This window comes from Canis lupus, chromosome 1, assembly GCF_011100685.1.
Source record: "Canis lupus familiaris isolate Mischka breed German Shepherd chromosome 1, alternate assembly UU_Cfam_GSD_1.0, whole genome shotgun sequence".
Taxonomy (NCBI): domain Eukaryota; kingdom Metazoa; phylum Chordata; class Mammalia; order Carnivora; family Canidae; genus Canis; species Canis lupus.
Window position 1 is genome coordinate 76,076,797 of NC_049222.1, and position 26,208 is coordinate 76,103,004.

The 26,208-nt window shown below is 41.3% G+C and overlaps 2 protein-coding genes, 1 non-coding gene and 1 pseudogene across 9 annotated transcripts in view; 3 read left to right on the top strand and 1 right to left on the bottom strand.

Annotated features, from left to right (window-relative positions):
* Positions 1-4,178, bottom strand: part of RMI1 (RecQ mediated genome instability 1) — an 18,688-nt gene extending 14,510 nt beyond the window's left edge. For 2 of the 7 annotated variants that reach the window (XM_038526967.1, XM_038526965.1), the window contains exon 1: positions 3,286-3,490. The gene's annotated coding sequence lies outside the window, so the exon portion shown is untranslated. Of the gene's footprint in view, positions 1-2,808; positions 2,967-3,285; positions 3,491-4,158 lie in introns of those variants that run through there. The other 5 variants (XM_038526959.1, XM_038526964.1, XM_038526963.1 and 2 more) reach the window with 5 other exon arrangements.
* On the top strand, positions 3,957-15,582 carry HNRNPK (heterogeneous nuclear ribonucleoprotein K). The gene is given in 17 exon segments (NM_001256548.1): positions 3,957-4,018; positions 5,630-5,706; positions 5,815-5,899; positions 6,292-6,389; positions 7,017-7,073; positions 8,516-8,559; positions 9,439-9,511; positions 10,037-10,108; positions 10,608-10,721; positions 11,065-11,193; positions 11,750-12,057; positions 12,191-12,245; positions 12,511-12,594; positions 12,857-12,872; positions 12,950-13,032; positions 13,425-13,594; positions 14,313-15,582. Coding segments are annotated over 15 exon segments (1,395 nt in total). The 5' UTR covers positions 3,957-4,018; positions 5,630-5,706; positions 5,815-5,841; the 3' UTR covers positions 14,347-15,582.
* MIR7-1 (microRNA mir-7-1) lies at positions 13,919-13,982 on the top strand. The gene has a single exon (NR_049263.1). It is a non-coding gene; the product is annotated as a microRNA mir-7-1 (primary transcript).
* A 3,603-nt stretch (positions 15,583-19,185) lies between the features above and the next one.
* On the top strand, positions 19,186-22,570 carry LOC100684152 (annotated as a pseudogene).
* Positions 22,571-26,208: the final 3,638 nt, after the last annotated feature.

Here is a 26,208-nt window from a genome sequence, read left to right on the forward strand (position 1 = left end):
GTGAGATGAACGGTTATTGTCTTTAAAAAAAAATTTCTAAAGCTCTATTGAATATGAAAATACATTTATAATTTAGTTACAAAAAAAGCCAGATACAAAATTACATATATCTTAATCCCCATTAATTTTAGAATCATGAAAAAAAGTGTTTTCTAAAAAACTGATTTTATACACACTAAACACAATACTCTACATTTAAGTTCTTCACTGCAGGAACTGACCAGGAAAGAATAGAGTAGGTAAAACCTATTATTCACCACAAAGACTTAGACCTATTGGATCTATAAGTTAATTTTCAGTTCACCTGGGTGGCTCAATCGGTTAAGTGTCTGCCTTCGGCTCAGGTCATGATACTAGGGTCCTGGGATTAAGCCCCGCAGCAGGCTCCTTACTCAGACGGAAGCCCGCTTCCCCCTTTGCCCATCTCCCTCAACTCCTGCTCTCTCTCTCTGCTTTCTCTCAAATTAAAAAAAGGGGGGGGGGGGGAGATTTTCAATTGGCCTCAGCTATTCCAATTGTTTAAAAACTAAACAAAAGGCAGAAGTACTATCCTTTTGGACATTGTACATGGCATTAAACAGATAGCTGAGACTTAAAAGCACTAACAAATACTGAAATCATCACCACTCCATGTTTACACTAGCTTCATCTAAAAAATAAAAGTGTGTGTCTTAACTCATTAGGAATAACTTCAAAATTTTGAGAAGGTATTCTCTGAAAATTGGGGGGGGGGGGGGGGGGGGGGCGTGTTGTACCCAGTGACTGAAATTAGAAGTTATCGGTGGCGCTGTTTGTGAATCCTCCATAACCTACCCTAAGGAAAAGACAGAGACTAGGTTTAGCAGCTTGAATCCTACATCTGCCATGTGACTTCAGACACGTTTCTTCTCAGTCTTAATTTTCTTATCCATGAGACAAAGATAACTACAATTTACTTGTAGGACTGTTGTAAGCTTTAAACTGCCAGCACAAGGTTAAGACACATAGTGAAGAACTCAGGAAATGGTAGTTACAATATTTCAAATAATCATTCAGCTGGGGACCCCTGGGTGGCTGAGCGCCTGACTTTGGCTCGGGCATGTTCCTGAAGTCCAAGGGATGGAGTCCCACATCTGGCTTCCTACATGGAGCCTGCTTCTCCCTCTGCCTTTGTCTCTGCCTCTTTCTGTGTCTCTCATGAATAAATAAAATCTTAAAAAAAAAAATCATCCAGCTGCCTAGTGTACAATCTCAATTGTTGGTTTAACTAAAGTAAAGTAAATACTAGCTCTAAATTCACTGAGAGTTCAAAATAACCATAAAATTCATTATACAAGAGAGGAGGCACTGAATGCATCCATCAAGTTGGCAATCCTTGAATGAACAAAAGTACAATACAGTAGTTTAGTTGAAAACAACAGAGGATGAAAAAAATGGTGAAAAGGCAGACCTTACTGTTATTTAAAAAGTACACCTAAAAAGTGAATTAAAACGAGGAAACATGTGGAAAAAGAAGGGAAAAAAAAACCCATCTGGCAATGACATCTAAAAAAAGGTCAGTAACAGCTTTCACCAGTTAGGGCCCAGTCAGAAGACAGTGAAACTGGGAGGAGGAAGTTCATTGATAGGGCTGTTTACTTTGTCTTACTTCTCTTCACTTTCTCAAGGCAGAAAATGATGGCTACACCAGAAATACTAGCTTGAAAGAAAGCATCAGTTCAGTACCTTATAAGTGATAGTGACGTGTACCAGGTGTCAAACAGCAATTTAATATTGCAAATCCTGACTGGCAGATTAAATCTCTATAATCCAAAAATTCACAACCCCTACAAACCGGTATCAATTCTTAGTCAAATATTTAAGAAAGACCTGCAGCTCTCTCTGCCTGTGTGTCTGCCTCTAAGAAAAGAAAAGAAAAAAAAAAAAAAAAAGACCTGCACCATGTAAGGTAGAACCAAACTGTGAACTAAGTATTACCTCCCAACAAGACTTTTCATAGACAGGCTCTTTATGGGGGGAAGGTGGGGCATTCAAAAACACATCACATTTAAAGGGACCTATATACTTCACAATCCTAGATGCTGTGCTCTAACATTATTTAACTATCCTCCAAGCCAGTAAATGTTCATGCTTCGTGAAGTCCACAGTTCCCCCAAACAAGAGTTTCTCCCTAATTAGGCAAGTAAAAGATAATGGATGAACACAATTATACAATAAAACAATGCTGGTCACAGCCACTTTGCGAATTATTCAAGAGGGAAATCAAGTTATGATAGGATGGGGAGGGACATCTGAGTGGCTCAGCAGTTGAGCGGCTGCCTTTGGCTCAGGTCATGACCCCCAGGTCCTGGGGCTCCCCGCAGGGGGCCTGCTTCTCCCTCTGGCTAGGTCTCTGCCTCTCTCTGTGTCTCTCATGAATAAATAAATAAAATCTTAAAAAAAAAAAAAAAAAAGGAAGGTTACAAGAGGATGAGTCAGCACAAATTCACACTACAAAACGTATATATCTGCATCCTCCTAACGGTGGGCTTAATTGCACATGTAAATTATAACATTTTATGCTTCAACACGTATGTGGGGTTGTGGGTGAAGGCTGAGGACACTGGCAGCGGCCAGGCCACTTTCCAGAGTCGTCACCAATTCCCAGTCCCTTAACAAAAGAAGTTCTCCGAGCTGGGCACGGGGCCTTACAAGTAACCCAACGCACAAGTACGCTCTTGACTAGGCTACGACATTGTGGGTCCGTTTCCTTCACAGCCGACTCCCGACACTCCCTCAGACGGAGGGATGAACAGCCGGATGCGAAGGATTCGGACGTGTACCACTTACTGCGCCGTTTGCATTCATTTGGGGAGACAGAATGCAACACCTCACAGAGAAGCTGCAGCGACGACACCACAAAATACTCTCCTCACAGGCCCCATTCACAAAAATGGGGGCGGGGCAAGGGATTAAGAAGAAACAGAGGGAAAAAGAACGGTCTCGCCCGGACGCGCGTGAAAGCGCCTGGGGTCTCCGGGGAGCGCCGGCACAGAGCCTGGGGCGAAGGGGCCAGTCTCCGGGACTGCGAGGCCGGCCCGCGTCTTCCGGGATCCCGCCAGAGCGGACGGCTGACGGCGAGCCGCACACCGCCTGCTGCGCCGCGACCGGGCCGCGCCTGCCAGGCGCTGCGACCCGCTACAAACAGCGGGGCTACCCAGCGGGCGGGCCGCATTCACCACCAGGCGGAAAGCGGCCCGAGCGGCGGGAGGGAGCCGCAAGTGTGGACTGTGGAAACCGGGGCATTCGTCTGGGCCTACCACTGACCTGGGCGTCCCGCCTTCCTCTCGCGCAACAGCGGTCCCCGGGCCGCGCGACTGAGAACAGGAACCAACAGGCTCGCGCCCTAAGCCTTTTTTTTCCCCCCTCTCGCTTCCCGCCCGATTTCCCGCGCGCTCACGCCCCTCCTCCAAACCTAAAATTCCTTCAGCCCCCTCCCAAGTGCGCGTGAACCAGATAGCCCTCAGTTCTCGCGAGAGGCTTTCCTCCTCCCTCCCCTCTGCCACTAGTGAGTGCGCGAACGAGAAAGGAGGAGGGCGCTCCAGGCGAAAGCACTGCGGACGCCATTATCCTCTGTTTCTCAGCTGCTGCAACCTCGACGTCTCGCCTACGTCCCGCTTCTTTGCGGCCTATAGGTAATTGGGGCTTTTGGCGCTAGGGTATTATAGATTCAGGCATGGGTTTGGCCTCCCTAAAGGCTGCGTTGGCTTCTTTCAAGCCCGGCTTTCCTCGGGCCCGTAGCGGCCTCACAACCTAAAGGGAGGCGCCGGCGCGAGGCGTGGCGTCGCCTCCTTCGGCGCTTTGATTGACACGGCCTTGGGCCAATCACTTTGCCCTCGCGCCACCGCTAAACCCCGGGCAACCAATTGGGCTCGGCGGCGGGGTAGGGAGCGCGGGGAGGCGGGGGCAGGCGGCGGGGGCCTGCGCTCGCTCTCTGTCTAGCTGTGACCGGCTGAGGCGGCGAGGTGGCGCGGCGGCACAGGGACGGCGGCCTCGCGCGGTGAGGAGCGGGGCTGGATGAACGGCGCGCGGGGACGAGGGTCGGAGACCAAGTTTGCCGCTTGCGGGAGGCGTTTGGGGGCTGCTTGATGGTTGGCGGGTTCTCTGAGAGGGAACGTTGCCCGGTTTCCCCTCCCCCACCTCCGCCATTTCCCTGAGCGTATATCCGCAGTCCGAGCTGTGGGGTTAAGAGGCTTCGAGGATTTGTGAGGCATGTGTCTGTAGGATGATCGGTAGTTTTGTAGTTTTCAGAACTAGACATCTTGTGTAGGAAGGCGAAGTGGCCGGCGGGCGGGACCCGAGGGCGGTGGAGGACGCCGCCGCTCTCTTTGTGTGGGTCCCAGCGCACTAGGCCCTCCCGGCCCGGGCTTGGAGCTGGAGTGGGGGAGATGGAATGGTGGAGGCTGCCTCCGTTGCTTTGTCTCTCCCGCTGTGGGGGGAGGGTGCGGGGGATGAGATCTCGGGACCGCGTGGTGGGTGGGGGAGGGGGTCCGCGCTCGGCTCCGCCTAGTAGCACGTAGTCGCCATTACGCGGGCCGCCATTTCCTGTCGGGTCCGGGTGAAGAGCTTCGCGGCGCTTCTGCTCTCGCCTTCGGCTCTTTGAACTCCTGTTCCTGGGCTGTGGCGGATCTCCGGTACTGCGCGGCGGCGGGGCCGGGGCACGTTCGCGTTCGGCTGGTCGCGCCCGTATTTAGCGTTTTTTTTTGCGGTTTGAGGAGTGGTAACTAAAAGAGTTGAACGGTGAACCGCGGCAACGTTTTCCTTACGAATGGAGCCCGCTGTCCTTGGAGTTCCTTAATGTAAATCTTCATCGTGCCTGAACATTTAGTTAAACGATGGCGGTGAGGGTAGCGTTTCAGTTAGTCGTTGGAAGAGAGGTTTATCGACAAAAGGTATGGAAGATCGGGAGGCATAAATGTAGCTTGAGGCTGTCGCCTTCCTACCAGAGACTAGCCCTTGAGGGCTGGCGAAAGGTTGTCGGCGGTCCAATCGCTCGCGCTAGAGGGTCTGATTGTCAGGTTATAGACTTTTAACCTAACTTAAGATATTCTTACGGTGACAATATTAGCGTTTTAGGGCTTTATCGGCTGTTTGAATAATCGAGTAATACTAGCAGTTGGGGGGTCTGATCCTGTATGAAGTTTTAAGATTTAATTCTCCGGTACATTGACCTGACTGTGGGATATACTAGCTTGAATTTGCCTTCATACTTGTAAGTTAGAGATTTCAGAGACTGGCCTTTCAGGTCACCAATGGGAAGATACAAAGCCACGCGCAATTTAAAATTCCAGCATAGCTGATTTTGTATCTATAAACGTACACCTTTGGGGACAAAATTGAAGGCTTTGGGGTTTACGTCGTCCAGACTTCGTCTTCTCTGTATTGTGTAAACAATTAGTTGCCGTGGTGAGACTGTCCAGTGGCTAAAAATTTGGTTTTCTTTTTACAAAGAATGAGATAGGGTCCTGTGGTTTTTGGTTTGTCTTAAGGCAATCATTTGAGAGTATAAGACCCAGTTTTAGGAAGAGCTGTTTAGTTTGTATTCAAATCGCTGTTAACTAGTATTCAGTAATAACCAAAAGGCAAAACTGATTTATGTTGGTTTTTATAGGCTACTGCAGCACTAGGGTGTCAGTTGGTCCCGCCCAGAACACTTCAGTTCTGCTCTGCAAGGATATATAATACCTGGTACGTTCTAGAAGCAGTCATTTCTTTGCCTTTTTTATTATTATTCAGTGAGACACAAAGCTTACTTTGCAATAAACCAAATGTACAAGTCTCTTTATTTTTCAACAGATTGGTGTGTCCATTTGATACACGAAAATGGAAACTGAACAGCCAGAGGAAACCTTCCCCAACACCGAAACCAATGGTGAATTTGGTGAGAGATTTTAATTTTAACAATTACTGTATTTTCCATTCTGTTTCATTATTTAGAACTGTTTGGTCTGACATCCCACTCAGCTATCTCTTGATTCTTATTTATGAAGTAGACATGAGTGTCATATGCATTAATGGCTGTAACCTTTACAGACGATAAAAATACTATTTACTTGCATTTTACAACCATCAATCCTTTGAAGTATTTTGTCCCATTGTTTTGTGTTTAGAAAGTGTTATTGGGAGGGAATGTGCTTTGATTGAGTTAGCAAAACTCCAAACAGAATCGAGCTGCTTTCTCTGACCAATGGGTTGAAACTAAAATGTAATTGAAATAAAGGTGCTTTTTCTTATAGTAACTAGTGCTTTTTTGAAATCTGAACTAATTTGTAGGTAAACGCCCTGCAGAAGATATGGAAGAGGAACAAGCTTTTAAAAGATCTAGAAACACTGATGAGATGGTTGAACTACGCATTTTGCTTCAGAGCAAGGTATAAATTTTGTTCTCAAAAATTTGAGGTTGGTTCTACTTAAAGTAGAAATTAAAATTAGTTATGGTTTGGCTCTCTGGGAATCAGTGTAAACCTTACAGTTTGAAGAATATAAAGATTAGTGTGTCCTTTTCCAAACAGATTTGTAGGCCACGTTATTTTGATAATAGTTAAAAACACTTAATATAGTGAGTCCGTACAGGTCAGAGTAGGGTGATGCTTAAGGCATTGATGGATTAAAGTTTATACCTTGATTGCATTGTAGGGAAAACATAGTTGGTAACAGTGTGAGGGTATCTAATACGTTTAAGTTATTTTTTTGTCAGAAGGAAACTGTAAAATTAATCAATGCTTAACTTTTATGCTTCATGTAATTTTTGGCATGCTGAAAAATCCAAAGCTGTCTTGGTTGTTTGGTCCCCAAAGCACATAGACTCTTGATTTTTTTTTTTTTCTTTTTTTACCTGATGGTTTTGATTTTGATTACCTCCAAATAGATTTTCCGTTCTGTCGCCCAAAAAGGGAGGTTAGAGGGTTTTTGTTCTTTGCTGCAGTTAAGAGCATAGAAAGGCATATTAACATAAGGAAAGGGAAAAGTAAGCTTTTTTGTTTTTTTATCTTCTCCAGAATGCTGGGGCAGTGATTGGAAAAGGAGGCAAGAATATTAAGGCTCTCCGTACAGACGTAAGTATTAAAGAGTTTAAACTACTACACAAGCAGCTTCAGTTTATGTGTGTAGAAATTTAAAGATTTGCATCATAGAAATCATTTAATAGTCTAGTTTCAAGCCATTTGTAATAATTGATTACATAGATGATTTCAAGGTTTGCCATTCCTGATTTAACGAAGCCCAGATTGAGTTTGGGAAGGGGGGGGGTCTGTATTAAACCTCTTCACTTTCTAATAACTTTCCACCAAATTCCTCACTTCAAGATAACATTTTAATTAGAAATAATAACAGTGTAAAGACCCTTAATTGCACCATTTACCATGTGTGAATCAATTATAGTATATCAAAACCATTGCAGGTGGCTGATTAAACTCAGAAACTTTTATTTCCTTTTTTTAATCGTCCATCTGTTTAACAGCTTGCACATGGAGCACAGATATTAATGTTGAGGTTGCATGATTTAAATATGGGTAAAGAATAGACAACTTATAATTGGGAAACCATTTGTCAATGCCAGTGATTTGAGTCTTCATATTATATAGTGGGTTGACTCTTGTGATTAGACACATTAAATGTTGGTATCACCAGAAGTGAGCATTTATCTAGGACTTGGCTACACCAAAATTCCTAAATTTTTTCTCATAGTGTACACACTCTTTTAATGTTTCCTTGCTAAAGTTGAGGCAAATAATAACTTTGTGTTGAATACTTATTTGATAGTATTTCATTTCTCTCTTGGTCGCAGATCTTTGTATGTTCCTCTTGTAAACTGAACTTGAAATTTTGTTTAAATTTTGACTTGCCTGCTAGGATCTAGGAATGCGTTTTAAACCTCCAGGAAACCAAACTGGTCTTTTTTAAGAGTTAGGGTTTTTGGTGGTGTGGGAATTTTTGTTTTGTCTTTTATAAACCTCTCTCCTCTTAATCCAGATGTTCTATATAATTATCTGGGTTATTAATTTCCCCATTTCCTCAAGAATTTCAGTGAACTGAGTCATGACAGGTTTTGTGTCTACCCTCATGAGCCAGCCTGCTACTGAAACATCGTTTGTTTAAAAAAAAAAAAAATAGTACCATCATTTAAGGTCCTTAAATGTTAAGCCACAGTCAGATATAGAGAAGTCCATTATTGTGTTAGTCTTCAGAACAACTTAAGCTTGTTTCATTAATTGAGAGTATGAGTATAGTTTGTATTAAATTAAAATTTATTGCTTTTCCCCCTTTTCCCTCTCCTTGTTTTTTTGGCCATATATCTCCGTTGCCCATGTACTGGATCGACTTACCCCTGCGTTGCCCACCATGACGTTGGCCCATCCGCCCCTGAACGCCCATGTGAAAACCCTGGTTGGCTATGCCCAAAAATGTGCTCGTTGCCAAACGGGTACCATACTTGACAACTTCTGATTGAATGCCCATGCCCAATGCCAACATCCACGAACGCCAATGACCAATGCAGTACAATGCCAGTGTTTCAGTCCCAGACAGCAGTGGCCCCGAGCGGTATGTCCCAACAGTTTATGCCTCACTGCCTGATTAGAAAGAGAGAAATGTATTTTATTACCTGCCTTTTATATAATTAAATAGTATCCCCTTTAGACGGTGTATTGTTTTTCAAGTTTCTGTCTTATTTTCCCCATTAAGTCTTTTTGTCACTGAACTTTTACCGTGAGTTGCCCACCCAAACGATCCACTAATTTTATTTCGATGGAAGGAGCACAGCTTCAAGTGTTGCATATTTGCTGCATTGTAAATCAAATTGTTACCAAAGTAGTCTCTCGCTCTGTCTTTGTGGCCCACCTTGCTTCCCAACATTGCCTGTTCATAATTTTTTCTGATGAAATGCTAACTCTGGTTCACTTTCCTTCACTTCTCATTTGTGTTGTCTTTGTTTTGTCTCGCATTTGTATTTGTTTTCTTGCAGAGCCCATTAGTGATCTAATTTCTAACTGGTATCCATAACCTTACTCCAAATATAATGTTCACCACTTGCATATTCCCCCACTTTTGCCTAAGAGAAGGTGTGCCAGTTTTACCAATGTTAACAGCGAGGGTATCCTTAATTAACTTAGTGGTGGCGGGGAACATAAATATTCGACTCTGCTTCAGTTCTGGTCAATTTATTGCCCACTTAATCTGAGCCCTTCCAAGAGCCCATTCTCTCTGTCTCTCTGCAAGTCTCCTAATACTGTTATCATGTCTGTATTGGGCATAAAACAAAATGCATGTGAAAAATCTATAAATAGGCTACTTTAAATGGGGAGATTAAATAATTGTATGTTACTTCTCTGTAAAAGTTTGTATGACTACTGGTGATGAACACAAAACTCATTTTTCTTTTTCACCTTTTTTGTACTATCTGGTATTTGTGATGTTTGACAGCATATTGAGTATCAGTGCTGATATTGAGACAATTGGAGAAATTCTGAAGAAAATCATCCCTACCTTGGAAGAGGTAGGTGCTATATTTTTTTTAATGTATTTGGCAATTGGGGGCTTTTTAAATGTTTTATTGGGGCTTAATGGGGGGAGGTGGAGAGTCAGTGGCTGTAACAGTTTGTAGCAGCAGTGTTTTATATAATGTGCAGGATTACTATTCTATAGCTTGTTTTAAAATGTGATCTCAAAAATTTTTTTAATGTAGTCTGGCCACTCCAGAGTAAATATAAACTACTTGTGTCTTGCACATGAGTGTAGTATGTATTTAATGGGCTGTAGTTACAGATATGTTTTTTAAATTAAAATACTGATTGTGGACTGTCGGAAAGGACTGTGTTTGATCTAGTTACGGATTTTAATTCTATTACAGTATTTGCTGGATGTATAGAAAAATTACATGTTGATTTTTAAGAGTAGATAAAGCAATTTCTCATGTAATGGTATAGATACGAAATGTGTTGTAGTAGCTTTACCAATATATGCGACAATAGCCTGATCACACTAGACACTTAACCTATTACTCTTATTTTTCTACTTTCAGGGCCTGCAGTTGCCATCACCCACTGCAACCAGCCAGCTCCCGCTCGAATCTGATGCTGTGGAATGCTTAAATGTATGTCATAGTGCCATTGAACCCCACTGAAGTATGGAGCCTGGCCCATAGGATCAATTTTATTTTTAACATAGTGTACTTTCCCATCTCTAGAAAAAGGCTTAAAAACATGATAAATGAATGGTCTTACAACTCACTGTTGACCCTGCTCCATGCTGCAGTGGGAATTAACTACATTTGCAAAGTGCTTTGCAGTCATTTTTATTATGGTGTTATTTGAATGTTGATAATAATTTTGTGGTAACAGCGACATGCTAAATGGCTGCAGTGTGGGTATGGTGTTGCAGGACCTGAAAATAAAATAGTTTTTTAAGGTGGTGCAGAATGTCCTTTTTGGGCCTGGCTATTGAGGATAATAAGCACATAACTGGTAAAGTTATTGAAATATAAATTCAGGTTGCTCACTGCAACAGTATATTGTCATGCTTATAGCAGATAAGTGTGTATTTTTGAGTATTCCTTAATTCGGGACTAAAATTTTATAACTCTCCCTCTGCAGTACCAACACTATAAAGGAAGTGACTTTGACTGCGAGTTGAGACTGTTGATTCATCAGAGTCTGGCAGGAGGAATTATTGGGGTCAAAGGTGCTAAAATCAAAGAACTTCGAGAGGTAAAAGCAGTGTTTTATTTTCTTTTCCTGCCGTACTAAAGAATAGTACTCTGTATAGAGCTGGGTCAGTAGGCTTCTCGTCCCCCCCCCCCCCCTTTGGAGTTTCCTCAAAATTCCCCATTACTTCTGTTTTTATCTAATTTGCTTTTAAAGTATAACAAAGGCCTGGACATGCTGGGGCAAGTTCTTCTGCCAATACCATGGCAAAGTCCTAGAGTTACTAACAGGGTTTTTATATTGGGGGGGGGGAGGGGTCCTGATTGTGAAGGTAAATTTATCTGAACCCAGGAAATCTTTTTTTTCTTCTGATTAACTAATATTTCTTGTTTTTTTGTAAACTTAGAACACACAGACAACAATCAAGCTTTTCCAGGAATGCTGTCCTCATTCCACTGACAGAGTTGTTCTTATTGGAGGAAAACCTGATAGGGTGGTAGAGTGCATCAAGATCATCCTTGATCTTATATCAGAGGTATCTTCGGAATACTTTTTTTACATTTAATTTCATGTAACTAATGTTTTATTTTATTCTAAGCTGTTTATGCAATGTTGAGGCAAATAGTTATTTGTCCTTACTCATTTAAAAATTCTTTGAGAGAGGGTCTTTTGATCATTGGTGAGAATTTTTAATACCTTTGGTCCTTCAAATGAAGCTTCTATAATTCTCTATAGTACTACATTGCACAGCTTCCAGACTGATATGCTTTAGTGTGAATTACAGGCTTAGATAACATGTTGGTCCCCTCAGCCTTTGAGATGGTTACTTTGTTCTTTACAGACCCCTTTTTGGAATGTGTGAATGGGGTTGTAGTCTCTTGAGATGGAGTGAGAAAAGCAGGCAGCTAAAACACACCAAAAATACTGCTTTTTTAAAAATCCTTTCCTTCCTACTATTAACTTTTGCCTAGATTCCTTTCCCTGCCACCAATACCTCTCAGGAAAAATAAAGGATTTGAAATGTTCAGCTTGTTGATATGAAACAAGGCTCTTTTCCTTCGATCTGTAACATTGCTATATTTTTGTTTTAGTCTCCCATCAAAGGACGTGCACAGCCTTATGATCCCAATTTTTATGATGAAACCTACGATTATGGTGGCTTTACAATGATGTTTGATGACCGCCGTGGACGCCCTGTGGGATTTCCCATGCGGGGGAGAGGTGGTTTTGACAGAATGCCTCCTGGTCGGGGTGGGCGTCCTATGCCTCCATCCAGAAGAGATTATGACGATATGAGCCCTCGCCGAGGACCTCCTCCTCCACCTCCTGGAAGAGGTGGCCGGGGTGGTAGTAGAGCTCGGAATCTTCCTCTTCCTCCTCCACCACCACCTAGAGGAGGGTAAGTTTCTTCTCCATCCACACATTCTTAATCTATAAGACTTTTCACTTTATGGGTAGATATGGTAGATGTTTGTTTGGTATGTGTGACATGTAAATAAGCTGAGATTACAACAATTGCTATGTGTTTCCAGGGATCTCATGGCCTATGACAGAAGAGGAAGACCTGGAGACCGCTACGATGGCATGGTAAGTAAGAACTCTTTTTTTTTGTTTTGTTTTTTAAATCATGTAGTTGACATCTTGTTGAAGATGATTAATGACTAGTTAAATCATTTCAGTTGTTTATTGGAACATTAAGACTTTATTGAGCCATTTTTGTTTGTGAGAATATGTGATTTGTTGCCAACAATACATGTTTAGTGATGTGAAATAGAAGTTGGGCATATGAAAGTGGTAGTTCTGTAGCTGAAACACAGTATAGATTATGTTAATAGTTCTGTCTCTGACACAGGTTGGTTTCAGTGCTGATGAAACTTGGGACTCTGCAATAGATACATGGAGCCCATCAGAATGGCAGATGGCTTATGAACCACAGGTTGAGTATCATGGGTGTTTGTATTCATATCAGTAATAATTTTAAATGCTTGCCTACTTGTCCATGTTTTAGTTCCCCTCCTACAACGTTTTGTTTCTATGCTATGTACCTGAAGGGTTTCCTTCCCCAAGGATTGTCTTCTGAAACATACTAGGGAGAATATGGGAGGACTTTAGTTTCCTAAACTAAGATTTTGGGAATATTAACCTGAAGAATAGTTTTGAAGGCAAAGTAATTTTTTATTTTTTCTTTCCATTTTTAGGGTGGCTCCGGATATGGTAAGTCTTTTCCTTTATAAAATCAAAACATTATTTCATGCTTTCTAAATGAACTTCATGCTCATTATTTAAATCAGATTATTCCTATGCAGGGGGTCGTGGCTCATATGGTGATCTTGGTGGACCTATTATTACTACACAAGTAACTATTCCCAAAGATGTAAGTATTCGTTCAATTTTTATGTTCTTGTAATGTTACAAGGAACATTTAATAAATCCTCTTCTTTACATTTCTTGGTTTTTAATAAAAGGTTTTAATAAAGCTATTGTATCCTAGGATTAAATTTGTTTATGGACTTCAGTGAGATCTTTCTCTGGTTTGAGTCTTGTACTATTTTTAAAAGCAGAGGGTCTGAAGCCCCTTTTTTGTTAAAGGAAATGCTGATGTGCACTGTAAATACGTTATAATTCAAAATTTGACTGGTGAGAGGTTTTTTAAATAAGTAATCCTAGAATGAATTGAAATGTCAATACTCCTGATACTCATTGAAAATACCAGTAATAGTTATTTTTAAAGTATGTCATAAACACTTGTTTTTAAAATCTTTTCAGTTGGCTGGATCTATTATTGGCAAAGGTGGTCAGCGGATTAAGCAAATCCGTCATGAGTCAGGAGCTTCGATCAAAATTGATGAACCTCTAGAAGGGTCTGAAGATCGGATCATTACCATTACAGGAACACAGGACCAGATACAGAATGCACAGTATTTGCTGCAGAACAGGTCAGTTTGAGTTTAGCTTTATGTTAACATACCCATACTAAAACTTTAAAAAGCTTTTCTTCTCAATTGGTTTTTCTTTTAGAAGCCATGGTGTCTCAACCTTTTGGGGACCTAACTTCTAAACATTCTAATAGCTTTGCTTTAATTTTCTTCTGCTTTCTTACTAAAAACGAAGACATTCAATACTAATCTTGCTGGAAGAAGCCTTAACCAAGCAAACTTCTCATTTCTCTGGTGAAAACTGCTGCCAAAACCACTTGTTATAAATTATACAGAGCCTGTAGAAAATATAGAAGATTCAGTGGATGTTGGTCTAGTTCTGTGTGGAAGACTAGTGATTTTGTTGTTTTTAGATAACTAAATCGACAACAAATCACAGTCTGCCATATGGCACAGGCCATGCCTCTACAGGACAAATGATTGGTGCTGTAAAATGCAGCATTTCACACCTTACTGGCATTTCTTCGTCTTTTCTACCAAATATTAACAACTTTTAATTTCATTTTCCTAATTCTGCTCTACTAATGTCTGATTTACTACTCATTTTTCTTGAAGTTTACATTGCTCTAATTTTATAATTGCTAATGTTTTTAATTCTTATTTCTAATTGTAATGGACATATTTATCATTTTAATTTAGCATTGAAATTGTCTTAATGTTGATTAAGATGTTACGAACAAAAATTCTAATTCGTACTTTTTTTTCTTTTCTTTTATAGTGTGAAGCAGTATGCAGATGTTGAAGGATTCTAATGCAAGATATTTTTTCTTTTTTATAGTGTGAAGCAGTATTCTGGAAAGTTTTTCTAAGACTAGTGAAGAACTGAAGGAGTCCTGCATCTTTTTTTTTTTATCTGCTTCTGTTTAAAAAGCCAACATTCCTCTGCTTCATAGGTGTTCTGCATTTGAGGTGTAGTGAAATCTTTGCTGTTCACCAGATGTAATGTTTTAGTTCCTTACAAACAGGGTGGGGGGGGGAAGGGCGTGCAAAAACTAACATTGAAATTTTGAAACAGCAGCAGAGTGAGTGAATTTTAATTTTTGTTCATTGTTGGTGGTTTAAAAGAAAAATTCCCCCCATGTAATTATTGTGAACACTTTGCTTTGTGGTCACTGTAACATTTTGGGGGGGGTGGGACAGGGAGGAAAAGTAACAATAGTCCATATGTCCCTGGCATCTATTCAGAGCAGTGTGCAGAATGTAATGCTCTTTTGTAAGAAACGTTTTATGATTTTTAAAATAAATTTAGTGAACCTATTTTTGGTGGTCATTTTTTTTAAGGCAGTCATTTTTCAAATGGCTGGATTCCCCAACCCACCCCAAACTAAACACTAAGTTTGATTTTCAGCTCCTCTGTTGGATATAAATAAATGCATCTCTTCTTGGACATAGGCATAATATCTTGGCAAATTCCATTCTGGTGATTTATTAATGATTTGAAAGTCCATTGTTTGGGAAGAAATTCCGTCATACACATCTACGCTTATAATAAGCTGGGGATTTTTTTTTTGTTTGCAAATGCTTGCCCCTACTCTGCAACAGTTTTCTATGTTAGTAATTGTGAAGGAGAACCAAGGGTGGGGAGCAATACTACAAATTGAGTAATAGTATAAGTATATGCCACAAGTCTAATGGCAGTAAGTTTTATTAATCAGAATAATACTTGGTTATGGAAGTGACTGATGCTAAATAAATCCTTATTATTTTTTATTAGATAATTTCTCACTTATAGACAAACTGTCAGCCTGCTAGCGTCTTAGTTAAACTTTGTAAAATATATATATATTCTTGTTTTTCCATTGTATGCAAATTGAAGGAAAAAGATGTACCATTTCTCTGTTGTATGTTGGATTATGTAGGAAATGTTTGTGAAAAATTCAAAAAAACGATGAAAAAAAGTTCCTGTGGATGTTTTGTGTAGTATTTTGGCATTTGTATGGATAGTTAAAAGTTCACTTCCAAATAAATAAAACTCCCATAATGCTAGATTTGATGTGTGCCCAATTTGAACAAGGGTTGATTGACTACCTGTAAAATTTGTTCAAACGTTCCTCTTGTAAGGAAATACAGTAATCTTAAGTTGTATTTTTTTCGTGTGAAGTGTGTTTCTAGAATTTATAAGTGAAATCTGGTAAGGGTGGTAAATATAAAATCCCAATTGTTAAAGTAAGGAGTTTAGCATGATGAACACAGCGTCATTATCCAATTTTTTAATAAGTAATGTTCTCACATCTGAGAAATTTTGGGTTTCTTAATTTTTAAGATAGCTCTAGTCTATTTTAATCTTTGAAAAGAATGACAGATAAATGCAACAACTGCACAGTACGGTTCTTTTAAGTTTAGGAGAAAGGACTTGAAGATGAAGTGTAGGTAGTTTTCCTGGAATATATATAAGTAGCATATGCATGCAAACCTCTAAAGGCAGAATTTCAGTGAAAGTTTAGAGGAATTGAGTGTTTTCTTGATAAGTGAAATAAATGTGTCACAACAGCACTTTAAACTGAATGCTACTAGTATAATTTCCCAAAAGGAGAATGACATTCTCCTCGCCCCATGAATGTTACTTAAGCACACACACACACCCCTTGGGTATTTTGTATGGGTGAGTTGGGGTGGTTTTAGGGTAGGATAGCCTATTCTGTTGAAATGAGTCTCCTAGAGAAAAGTAATGTTTTAGTTGAACCATTATTGTAATTGGCAGAGAGCATTGGCTGATTTTCAAGTCATTGATACTCAAAAGTTAGTCCTCTAAGTACATGGATTATTAACTGGAAGGGTTTTCATTTTTGCCTTCTCTAACAAATTCAGACCTTGAGCATAAACTACCAAAAATTAAAAAAGATTGGAGACTATCTGGTACTGAAAAGTAATTCACTAAATTAAAATGGAACCCAAAAAATGGAACGTTGAACCAATTTTATAAGAAATTAGTACATATTTTGATCTATAGAAGCTTCAAAAATTTAAATGCAGTTTCTAAAATATTTTGAGCTTATAAAGTTACTACCAAAATGTCAACAGACATGTTGGAAACCAGGTTGCACCAATTTTTTTAGGAATGATTTTAAAAACCAATTCACATTTTAAGTTTGCCTTTTAAATGAGACTAGGGGCACCTGATTTGGCTTAGCTTATTAAGCATTCTCCAACTCTGGGTTTTGGCTCAGGTTATGATCTCAGGGTCATGAGAAGAACACCATGTCAAGCTCCATACTCCACATAAGCTGCTTTCAGATTCTCCATCCGTGCTCACTTGTGCTTGCTCTCAAATCTTTAAAAAATGAAACTTAAAGTAATTTCTTCGAATAATCTAGTAGTTTACTCTTAAATCTGATCACTGATTCTTCTGGAATACATAGAGACAAGAAAATGAATACAGTAATTTTTCTCAATCTTGTTTTTTTCACAGTGTTAGTACTTAAAATGGACTTACTTTTCTAAAAACAAAGGTGATTTGCTTAAGATTGCTACTGGATAAAGAATCATTACATTTTCTCTTTTGGCCAATGAAGATGTTTATAAAGTTTGGAGGTTTTGTGTTTAATACCATCAATTTTTTGGAAAAGGATTGGATTGTGGCTAAATGTATATCATAAGTATACTTTGTGTCTCCCACTTACTACCAAGATTTGCCCATTGCTGGCAGGCTTGAGGTGAAATGGACTGTTATTTCGTGGAGCCACCGAACTTAAGGAAAGCTTTATCAGTGTTTCTCAAACTATTTCTAGGACCACCTTTAAAATCAGTGGTGCTGGTTAAACATGAAAATATCCGGACCACATCTCAGTTTCACTGAAATCACAATCTGTAGAAGGAGGTACCAGGAATCTGCATATTTAACAAACTCATGTTCGTTTTTTTAAGATTTTATTTACTTGAGAGCATGCATGAGCCAGGGTGGGGAGAGGAGCAGGGGTAGGACAAGCAGGCTGCACTGAGTGAGGAGCCCCACACAGGGCTTGATCTCCCAACCCCAAGGTCCTGACCTGAGCTGAAATCAAGGGGTGCGTGCTCAACCAACGGATCTACCAAGGCTCCCAAGCTTGAATTAATGACTAATATAAAATATGGGAATGTGTAGTAAGATATACAAGTATGTTACCCTACGTTTTCTTTAACTCAGGCATTCTTCGGTGCCCAGGTATACAGGTACAGTGATAGGCCCTAAAGATACAGTGGTTAGGAATAGTTCATGTGGAGAAACAATCCAGTAACAATAAAACCAGTGTTGTGAGAGGTGTTTAGAAAAGCAGAAACCAATTGTGTGTACATATATGTATACGCATCCACAAGCCTGTTTGAAACATTGTAAACTAGGAGAATTACTGCCTGTTGACCCAAAATTCTCAGTCCGGTGCTCCTCAGAAAATTTTTTAAAAAGACAGCTGGTCTAGACAGGTAGCCATCATTTGCCCAAACCAAGCCTCAACACATATGGTCAGGGAAGAAATCTGACCTGAGGGGGAAAAGGAATAGTAGAAAATGAAGTATTTTACATTTGTCAATATTTAAAATGGGGAGCTGATCTGAGTTGAGGATATTGGAAATCTAAGATGCAAATTTTTTATTTGTGATAGACATAGAGAAAGAGGCAGAGACACAGGAGGAGGGAGAAGCAGGCTCCATGCCAGGACCCCGACATGGGACTGGATCCCGGGTCTCCAGGATCACGCCCTGGGCCAAAGGCAGGCGCCAAACTGCTGAGCCACCCAGGGATCCCCTAAGATGTAAATTTTTATAGGCTTGTGTTCTGTTGTCAGCTGAGCAGCAGACACTAGCAACAGGGTTGTGGTTAACGGATACACCAGCCATCCTGTGACCTCAAACCTTAGCCTTCCTAGCGACTTCATATGTCCAGAACCTGTCCTCCCACTCAGTGCCTCTCCCCCTGCTTCCCTAAACTCAGACCTGTAACCCCCACACTTGTGAGAGAAATAAATGGTGTGTCAGCAGACACAGCATTGCAGGGGGGTTGGTACATAAAGACAGCTGGCTTATCAGAGCAAAAGGGGGAGAAGTTATCTTGATAGTAAAGAGATTAGGAACAGCGGAGAAGAGCAGGTACCAGTGAGGTCCCTCAAGAGACCTCCCTAGGGATCTTGAGGCTGGACAAGTACAGGATTAGTGAGAGCAGGGACTCCGGGTAGATTAAACAGGAAGCTAAAAGCAGAGAAGGCTTAAGCCTCACTTCTATTTGGAACCCTGTGCAAAGTATCCCTATGACCACATGGTCTAGTAAAGCATGGCAGAAATTGTATCGTGTTTTGGTACAGAGACCTGAGGTTTTTACACATGGCACACACACATGCTTACTCCACAGGATTTCCTTTGAATTCCATTCGGCATAAGAGCGACACCAGTTGGGCAGCCCTGATGGCCTAGTGGTTTGGCGCCGCCTTCAGCCCAGGGTATGATCCTGGAGACCTGGCGATTGAGTCCCACGTCGGACTCCCTGCATGGAGCCTGTCCCTCTGCCTGTGTCTCTACCTCTCTCTCTCTGTGTCTGTCACGAATAAATAAAATCTTAAACAAAAAAAAAAAAAACGACACCAGTTGAGTAGGAGTACTAATGGGCTTGCCTTGGACTCACCATGGGGAAGGGGAAGGTTACTGCATGCCAGAGGCTGTAAGGTAGATAGCCCTGCAGTGCAGTAACCTCCCTGGTCTTGGAAAGGTGGTAGTGAAAGACCATTTAGAAAAAACAGCCCTTATAGGGGGTCTGACCTTTAACAATAATTATTTCCCTAATATTAGACCATTTAAAACTGGAAAAGACAAACTTGCATTTAACTTGGCATATTTATGTGTTTTTTTCTGCCATCTCTGAGAATGGGAGCATATGAGAAGGAGCATATGGGTATTTGAGAGCTCTGGAAGTCCCCATAAAAGCAAGAAAGGTGAGATATATATAATCAAATCATAAGTTCTAAGTGGAGGTGGCCCCAGTTGGGTTGGGGCCTTCACTTGGGTAGATCAGGTGGCTCTTTATGTAGATTATTTATTCATACCTGTGTTTCAAATTGTCACCAATTCTGTGTACAGTTCGGATTCCAGAATTCTGGGATCCATCTGACACATCTCCAGTTGTGACAAAATCATGGCTTGATTCACTGCCTGCCTGTCCTGCTTCCCTGGCTTCCTTTCACCTGAGAGCATTCCTCTAGTGGATTACTTGAACAAGAATCCCTGGCTAGGGCTCTGCTTTTAGGGACAAGACCTAAGACAATTGAGCTGCAGCTAGAGCAGAAATCTACATCATCCAGACATCCCTGACTTAGATTTTGATGCAGTAAGTAATGAGACATAAAGTTATCTCCTGAGGAAGGGGTGAGAATTTTTCATTTTATGGAGAATAACTGCATTCTGTCAGGCAGTATTTTTTTAAAGTATATGTATATGAACAAAATAGTAATAGGGGTGAATTATAATGGACCTTTTTGTTAATGCAGCTTTCACTTTGCCCTTTGTAATAGTACTGGGCTTTGCTTTGGAGTTTTCTCTCACAGCTGTATGTAGACTTGACAAGATAGAAATCCCGGTCCTTGAAAAGTCCTTATCACACCAAGAGAGTAGGCATCTGCCCTTGGCTTGCCCAACCCGGGAATTTGTCCTGGGAATTTGAATCCTGAGCAGAATGATTGCAGGCAAGTTACAATGATGATGGTCAAGTTTTAGCAGCACTAGTAGAAGAAACCTTTGGGCAGTTTCTAGAACTTCCCAATTTCTAAGTTTGGTTCCCAGCCTTCCCTTCTTCTATCCAGAGAGCTTTCTCCTTTTCAAAAAGTTGTTCTTGATTAAATTAATAAGCCAGTCAGTTGCTGTCACATGCAACCCTTCCATCAAAGAAGCTTATTTTGTACAGGCAGCATTGCTAATTTCAGGGAGGACAACAAAAAGTATAGGTGGCAACTACGTGCTCCACCTCAGCTGCAATTGCTGCCAACAAATGTCACTTGGGCCTTCACCATTATGCCATCTGGGGCATAAATCAGTCATTTTCTGGGGGACTGCCAGGCCCTATCTGAAGGCTGCCCCTGATTATCCTAGGGAACCAGCAACATGCTTCAAGTTTCTGGCTTTTGCCTCCACTTTCAGACTTGAATAAAATGCCACACCTCACAGAGGAGAGAACTGACTTCTGGAGCAGCTATCAAAGGGGCTGGATGATGCAATTTGGAATGAATGAGGAGTCAGTTCTGGAGGGGAAAACTGACCGAAGGGAGTTAGAGCAAGGAGAGAGTCATGCTCAGAGTGATCAGTTCCCTCCAGCCCACAAGCCTGCCCACCTCGGACGCCCGGTGGACTGTCCCAGGCAGGCAGTCAGTTCTGCTCTGGCTGCCAACCTGTCTAAAAACATTCCATGGGCAGCCCGGGTGGCTCAGTGTTTAGCGCCACCTTCAGCCAAGGGCATGATCCTGGAGACCTAGGATCGAGTCCCACATCGGGCTCCCTGCATGGAGCCTGCCTCTCCCTCTGCCTGTGTCTCTGCCTCTCTCTTTCTCTCTGTGTCTCTCATGAATAAATAAACAAAATATTAAAAGAAATAAAAAAATAAGGGATCCCTGGGTGGCTCAGCGGTTTAGCGCCTGCCTTCGGCCCAGGGCATGATCCTGGAGTCCCGGGATCAAGTCCCACGTTGGGCTCCCTGCATGGATCCTGCTTCTCCTTCTGCCTGTGTCTCCACTTCTCTCTCTCTCTATATATATATATATATCTCATGAATAAATAAATAAAATCTTTAAAAAAAAGAAATAAAAAAATAAAACATTCCATGTTTTTAGAGATAGAATAAGAAGTATTTGACTACAATACAAGTTGGCACTAGTATTCTAGAAATGAGCCACAGGCTGCCAGCTTTTTTTTTTTTTTTTAATTGTTTATTTATTCATGAGAGACACAGAGAGAGAGAGAGAGGCAGAGGCAGAAGCAGGCTCCATGCAGGGAGCCTGATGTGGGACTCGATCCTCAGACTCCAGGATCATGACCAGACCAAAGGCAGGCACTAAACTGCTGTGCCATCCCGGGATCCCCAGACTGCCAGCTTTTACTAAAATTATTAACACAGAGAATCTTGTGCAGAAATTGTCAGCTGTTCCAGACAACCACAAGGTGATTTTTGTGCAGAGAGGTATGTCAAGGCCAATTCCCTGCTGGTCCTCTTAAACCTGATTGGCCTGAAAGCAAGAAGGTATGCTACATACAAGATGACAGGAGCTTAGTTAGCTGAGGCAGCAGAAGCCTAGAACTTTGGGAAGTGAATATTGTCTACCCTAAACTTGGGAGTTATGCAAGAATTCCAATCCAAGCCCTTGGAACCTCAGCCCAGATACCTCCTCTGTGCATTCTGCACTGACAAGACCATGCATAAAGTGGAGTTTGCCTTTATCTCTGACGTAAGAGACCAGTGGTGGTTTGCTGCCTGCCCTCAAGCTTCCTATCCAAGCCAATGGATGTTTCCTAGTTTGGTGTGATTTTTGCTGGTGCTCAGAAGAATGCTGGCTCTGCAGGGACCACATTGGTGATCACTGGGGATGACCTCCTGGGGTTTGCCTTCAGAGTATTCCTTGGTCCTGGAATACAAAGTACAGGCCCCAAACCACTCCTCATATGACACACCTCTGAGTTTCAGCATCTGTGACATGGGCTTGGTCCTGAAGTAGATTAAGAACAGGACAGTGCAGCCATTGGAGAAGCACAAATGATTTATGATAGTATTGATAATTCTCAAGGATTCCATGTATATGGATCCCAGAATAGAAGCAAGTTAAATATTTCATTCTGCATTGGCAATGCCAAAGGGGATGATGCTTTAGAAAAAAAGGTTGCTTGTTAAACTCTTGAACTCAATATGATCTCCTTGAAAGTGAGTGGGTCTGTGGGAGTCATCTGGCCTCTCTGTATAATGCTGACAGAATAGAAGATGTTTAGAATCTGGCAGCATTCATGAAACATTCTTTGGAGATGCATGAGCTGTGAACACAACCAATATATACTCTGCCCTTGAATAATGTACAAAATTTAAAGTAACTTGGGAATGGCTACAAAAACAATAAACATGGTATTTTTCTTGAACATTTTATTATAGATTATCATTTTTTTTGAAGAACAGCAAAACATTCATATCTCTGCAAAGCTGGTGGAACTTAACAGGCACTTTAATTCTTCTTCTTTTTTTTAAGATTTTTAATATTTTAAGAGAGAGCAGGCAGGGAGAGGCAGAGAAAGAATCTTAATTAGGCTCCATGCCCAGCAGGGAGCCTATGCAGGGCTTGATCTCATGACCCTGAAATCATGACCTGAGCTCAAATGAAGAGTTGGACAGTTAACCAACTGAGCCACCAACATGCCCCTAGATTTTAAAAATTATTTTATTATTTAAAGATTTTATTTATTCATGAGAGACACAGAGAGAGAGGCAGAGACATAGGCAGAGGGAAAAGCAGGCTCCTTGGGATCCGACGCAGGATTTGATCCCGGGATTCTGGGATCACAACCTGAGCCACCCAGGCATCCCAAGATTTTTTATTTTTAAAGTAATCTCTACACCCAACATGGGGCTCAAATTTACAACCTCAAGATCAAGAGTCACATGTTCTTCCAGTTGAGCCAAGCAGGCACTCCAATAGACACCTTAATTCTGACTTGAACTGGAAACATTTTTTAAAATCTTCCTTTTGCTTTTCTAACAAATTCTACCTTACATTGTCTTTCCTTTTTTTTTTTTTTTTTTTTTTGAATGTATCTTTGTTGCTACCTTTTCTAGCTAAATCTCAGTATTCAAACTTGTCTGTGGACATAATTATGCAATGCAGTTAATTGCTTTTAGAGATACACAAACACACAGCATGGAGGGTGCATAAGGTCCTCTGGGTGCTGAATCTTGATCCTTTCCAAAATGACAGCAGTGGAATCTTCTGGGTTCTGCACCTGTTAATTCAGGTCCACACTGCCCATGTGGTGAGTGTTTAGGGGTTCCAGGCTAAAGGACAAACTTGGGATCTTTCTTTATCCTGTCATTTTCATAGAGATAAAAGTGACATACTGTATGTTTATTTATTTATTTTTTTATTTTAATTTTTATTTATGATAGTCACACAGAGAGAGAGAGGCAGAGACATAGGCAGAGGGAGAAGCAGGCTCCATGCACCAGGACCCCGATGTGGGATTCGATCCCGGGTCTCCAGGATCACGCCCTGGGCCAAAGGCAGGCGCCAAACCGCTGCGCCACCCAGGGATCCCCATACTGTATGTTTATATAGCAAGATCTGTTTTGGTGTTTTTTGTTTTTTGTTTTTTAGATTTTTAAAATTTTATTTATTCATGAGAGACACAGACACGAGCAGAGGGAGAAGTAAGCTCCATGCAGGGAGCCAGATGTGGGACTCAATCCCCAGTCTTCAGGATCACACCCTGGGCTGAAGGCCAGCACTAAACCGCTGCGCCACCCAGGGATCCCCAAGATCCGTTTTTTTTTTTTTTTTTTTTTAAGATTTATTTATTTATTCATTCAGAGAGAGCTAGAGAGAGGCAGAGACACAGGCAGAGGGAGAAGCAGGCTCCATGCAGGAAGCCCGATGTGGGACTCAATCCTGGGTCTCCAGGATCACACCCCGGGCTGCAGGCGGCGCTAAACCGCTGCGCCACCGGGGCTGCCCAAGATGCGGTTTTAATACCAACTGGTTTAGGAGCACCTGGGTGACTCAGTGGTTGAGCATCTGCCATTGGCTCTGGTTGTGATCCCGGGGTCCTGGGATGGAGTCCCACAAGGAGCAGGGAGCCTGCTTCTCCCTCTGCCTCTCTATCTCTCTCATGAATAAATAAAATCTTTAAAAATATATACCAAATAGTTTATATCTTTATGCATTTATATTTCTAGTAATACAGTTGTCAGAATTCTTGACTCTGTGTGTTATAACATTATATTAGCAAGAGTTACCGACCCCACCCCATCCTCCCCTCCACCTTCTAAGCTACTTCACAAAAAGATTTAGTTCTCCGATTCACTTTTGCTTTCCTTTCTCTTCAGGTAGAAGAAGAGAAGGCCCTATGGTTGGTTATTTTTTAGTTAAGCTATTGAACTGGGATCCCTGGGTGGCTCAGTGGTTTAGCGCCTGCCTTTGGCGCAGGGCTTGATCCTGGAGACCCAGGACCGAGTCCCACATTGGGCTCCCTGCATGGAGCCTGCTTCTCCCTCTTCCTATGTCTCTGCCTCTCTCTATCTCTCATGAATAAGTAAATAAATCTTAAAAAAAAAAAAAAAAAAGCTATCGAACTAAAATTCTCTGCCAAACTTCCTTATCCTCTGTTATTTGATGATTCTCTTTATAGTGTTTGACCAGAATGATATTATGAATTCTGGAAGATCTTTGCTGAAGATTCTTTTCCTCTATTGTTTACACACTGTCAGTGTTTCATGTTAAATATGTGAAGAACATTAAAACCCTAAAATATCTAAAAAGAGGGAGAGACACAGAGACAGAGCAAGGAGAATTTCCTCTCAAACTGCTCTGAGGAAGTTTCTTCTAGAGTCTGTCCAGTGTAATGTGGGCTATGACAACACTCCTACACCGTGACTAGCTGTGTCTGTTCCACGTTCACCACAAAGCTGCTGCTAGCACACTATCATGTCCCCTTGTATTACTTTCCATCTGAACCTTCTTTCTTCCTTTCCTTCACTGTCCAAGTCCTCAGATGGCACCTCTCAAAGAAAGCATCAGCACTTAATCCCTGCCTCAGATAAATCTCTGCCCTTCTTCCAGATAGTTAGTCCTTTGTATCTCATTGCTTTTTGTACTTTTTTTAAGGTTTTAGTTTTTTAATTGTTTCTATAATATTTTATTTTTTTAATTTTTTCTTATTTTCTTTTAAATTTAAATTCAATTTGCTAACATATAGTATAACACTCAGTGCTCATCCCATCAAGTGCCCTCCTTAGTGCGCATCACCCAGTTACCCCATCTTCCCATCCTCCACCCTAAGGTTTTATTTTTAAGTAATCTCTATACCTAATGTGGGGCTCAAACTCATAAGCCCGAGATCAAGTGAGTCATGTGCTCTACTGACTGAGCCAGCCAGGTGCCCCTGTACTTGTTTTAAAAGCAGGTTTTTACATTTATTATTGTTGTGACCCCTCCCTCACTTTTTGCACTATAGTCTAGCTGAATGATCTATTGCCAACTGGCACCAATTCTCCAAATCAAAGTGTGCAAGGGAAACACATTTGTGTGATCCTCCTTAATAGAGGATATGTCAGGCAATCTACTTCTGTTTCCCGGAAATAAAATAACTCAAAGACCTGCTGCCCCTCTTCTACATATTTGAATTTCAGTTCTAGAAATTTCTTCAGCTTGTTGGTGCAACGATTCCTTGCCTGATCATTTCTAGGATCCATTCCACTATCAGCTCAGGTTCAGCTTCTAGCAACCTGGAACTAAAGAAGGTGATTACTGGATCAATATTTTGCATTAAATCCAGAAGTGGACAGTTCAAGATTGTTCAAAGAGATCTCATTTGTAAAGCAGTGCATACACCAAGTTTGGATTGTGGTGAAGAGAATCTGTCAGGAACTGATGATTTTCAACATCATTTAAATCACCTCTTCGAGGACACCTGGG